The sequence below is a fragment of the Lactuca virosa genome, chromosome 2 (assembly GCF_052849685.1).
Source record: "Lactuca virosa cultivar CGN04683 chromosome 2, Lactuca_virosa_CGN04683_v6, whole genome shotgun sequence".
NCBI lineage: Eukaryota > Viridiplantae > Streptophyta > Magnoliopsida > Asterales > Asteraceae > Lactuca > Lactuca virosa.
In genome coordinates this window covers 192,309,886-192,312,556 of record NC_136427.1, presented here as the reverse complement: position 1 = coordinate 192,312,556, position 2,671 = coordinate 192,309,886, and the positions used below count along the sequence as shown (strand labels likewise).

The 2,671-nt window shown below is 33.0% G+C and overlaps 1 protein-coding gene across 1 annotated transcript; it reads right to left on the bottom strand.

The window, feature by feature from the left end:
- Positions 1-997: 997 nt before the first annotated feature.
- Positions 998-2,445, bottom strand: RABA4A (RAB GTPase homolog A4A). Its single transcript, XM_079078978.1, has 2 exons — positions 2,042-2,445; positions 998-1,520 (listed from the first exon to the last, which is right to left on the bottom strand). Exons 1-2 carry the CDS (start codon positions 2,272-2,274, stop codon positions 1,079-1,081), a joined length of 675 nt encoding a protein of 224 aa, XP_078935104.1. The 5' UTR covers positions 2,275-2,445; the 3' UTR covers positions 998-1,078.
- Positions 2,446-2,671: the final 226 nt, after the last annotated feature.

Here is a 2,671-nt window from a genome sequence, read left to right as displayed (position 1 = left end):
TACCATAAACACCAGTAAAATATGTAAAGTTTATTGACAATAATAAAACATGGGATACACTAAGACCAATTAAAAAAACCGATTAACAAATGACGATATGATGTAAATTGATGAACTAAGTGAATCGAATGTACAAAATAATAACATGGAAAATGAAATATTATGATCCAATCGTTATCAAGCATGATCATCACTTTTCTCTATTGAGATCAATTTTGTAATAATTCATTGAGTTTGTGTTACATCCTCAAGATCCATCTAGAATTTGTTTTTGTTTGTAATAGTTAGTCATAGTTTGAGCACAAATTTGATAGAATATATGTAAATATTTAATGAAGAGCATATTGATAACTTAGCAGAAACATTTGTAGATAAGTGAGAAGATTACACAAGATGGAAATTTTTTTTTTGAGCTATCAGGAGTTTTACGTTCTACTTTATATGGATGAAAAGCTCTTGACAAACCACCAAAGACGGTTTAAGCACCCATTGTCCTCAAATTTTGTTGGTTTAATCTTTAATTTTTTGTTCCCTCAATTTTGGTTTATTTTCCATTTTAAAATATTCAATTTAGTTACAAAATCCTTGATTTGGAATAATCACATGATTGGATATACCTATCAAATTTTGGTTTATTTTCCATTTGGAATAATGACATGATTAGATCTGATTTGGTTGTCGCTTTTAATTTTCTGAAAATTGATTATACCTATCAAATTTATTAGCTTCACCCCATTTAAAAATTGAATTTAAACGTTTTAATTCATTTATAAACTTCCGTTCTCCATATCCATATGGATATGGATCGAAGAAACCCACAATCCATAAATATAACAAGTTAACAACATAATAACAATATTTAACCATTTGACTCATGCAAAACATTAATATAGTCAAACATACACAAATGGCATCATCATTCATGTTGTTCTTCTCCCTTCAACAAGTTAACAACAAAAGAATCGACACAAAAAATATCATCACAATTCACCACCCACAAAAAAATTACTATTCATACTTTCATAGCAACAAATAATCTCCATAGATATTCATTCATTCATTCATAATAGCAACAAATTTATGAACTACAACACATCATCTTCTTTTCTGGAATCACTTGAGCAGGACCCGGAACAATAATCTTCTTTCCAGCCAAATTTCCAGTATTCCCATTCTGTTCTTCATCTGCAACCAAACTTTTCTTGTTCACAATTCTGAAAATTTCAGTCAAAACAGTCAAGAATGCATCTTCTACATTTGTTGATTCAAGAGCAGATGTTTCTAGAAAGAACAATCCTTCTTTTTGAGCAAATTCTTTGGCGTCCTCTGTTGGGACTGATCTTTGATCTTCTAAATCACTTTTGTTTCCAATTAAAATGATGACAATGTTTTTGTCTGCATGGTTTCTTAGCTCTTCTAGCCACCTTGGAATGTGATCAAATGTTTGGCGTTTTGTTATGTCGTATACCAACATTGCCCCTACTGCACCACGGTAGTATGCACTTGTTACTGCTCTGTACCTGGTTTTGTCAAAAAAAAAATGGACGATTTTACCCTTGAGAAATTGTTGTACATGGGTAAAAAGGTAAAATGAGTAAAATCGGTTATGAACAAAATGGATTCCATATGGAAGGTGATTGTCATCAAGTTAAAAGATCTAAAATCTGTTTTCATCAATGTCAAAATCATGCCTTTTCAACAAGATAAATTTCTTCTTTGGAGTTTAACGCTTTGTTCAATCATTTTTTTTTCCTTTTAGGAGCTAGATACAAGTTATGTAGAATTAATCAGATTGTTGATGCATATAAAATGGGAATTATCTTCTTAAATGAAAAAGTGGAACACATTCATAGCTAACAAAAGCTCACCTCATGCAAATTGAACGAAAGATCTAGATCAACAAAAGCACACATTATCTATAAATGTACTAAAATCAAAAGCTAAGATCACACAAAATGCAGATCATAAGACAAACCATTCGATCGCAATAATCACAAGCGAGATCATGAATCAGTAAAGAGACGTGAAGTAGAATTATTACCGTTCTTGACCGGCGGTGTCCCAGATCTGAGCTTTAACAGACTTGTGCTGAATAACGAGGGTTCGAGTTTGGAACTCGACACCGATAGTAGCTTTGGAATCTAAACTGAACTCATTTCTAGCGAATCGAGCAAGTATCTGTGATTTACCCACCGCAGAGTCTCCGATTAGCACCACTTTGAAGACGTAGTCGATCTTCTGGCTAGCATCACCATACCCACCTCCGCTTGCCATAGATCTCTCTACCTCGCTCTGTAAGTGAAATCGATAAGCAGATCTTGCAAAGAGTGTAGGCGAATCTAGAACGGTAACAGAGAAAATTCAAAATAGTGGGATTAATTGAAGAAAGAGTAATTGTTTGGCGACGATCGAGATGATATCTGAGGATATTGACATGCGGATGTTTTGGACTTGTTCCTCGGGCGGCTGTTTATTAGATTCAGTTTTCAATTCCCACTTAAAAAAAAAAAATTAAATATCTTAATTTATTTTTGAGTTAATACTTAATAATTAACTAGGTGAGTGACCAACGCGGGGTCGGATGTGAGTTTTTTTTTCTTTTTTTCGGTTTTTTTTTGTAGGGCTAATGTCATAAAAACCCTCAAGTTTTCAGGGTTTTGTCAGTTTTGCC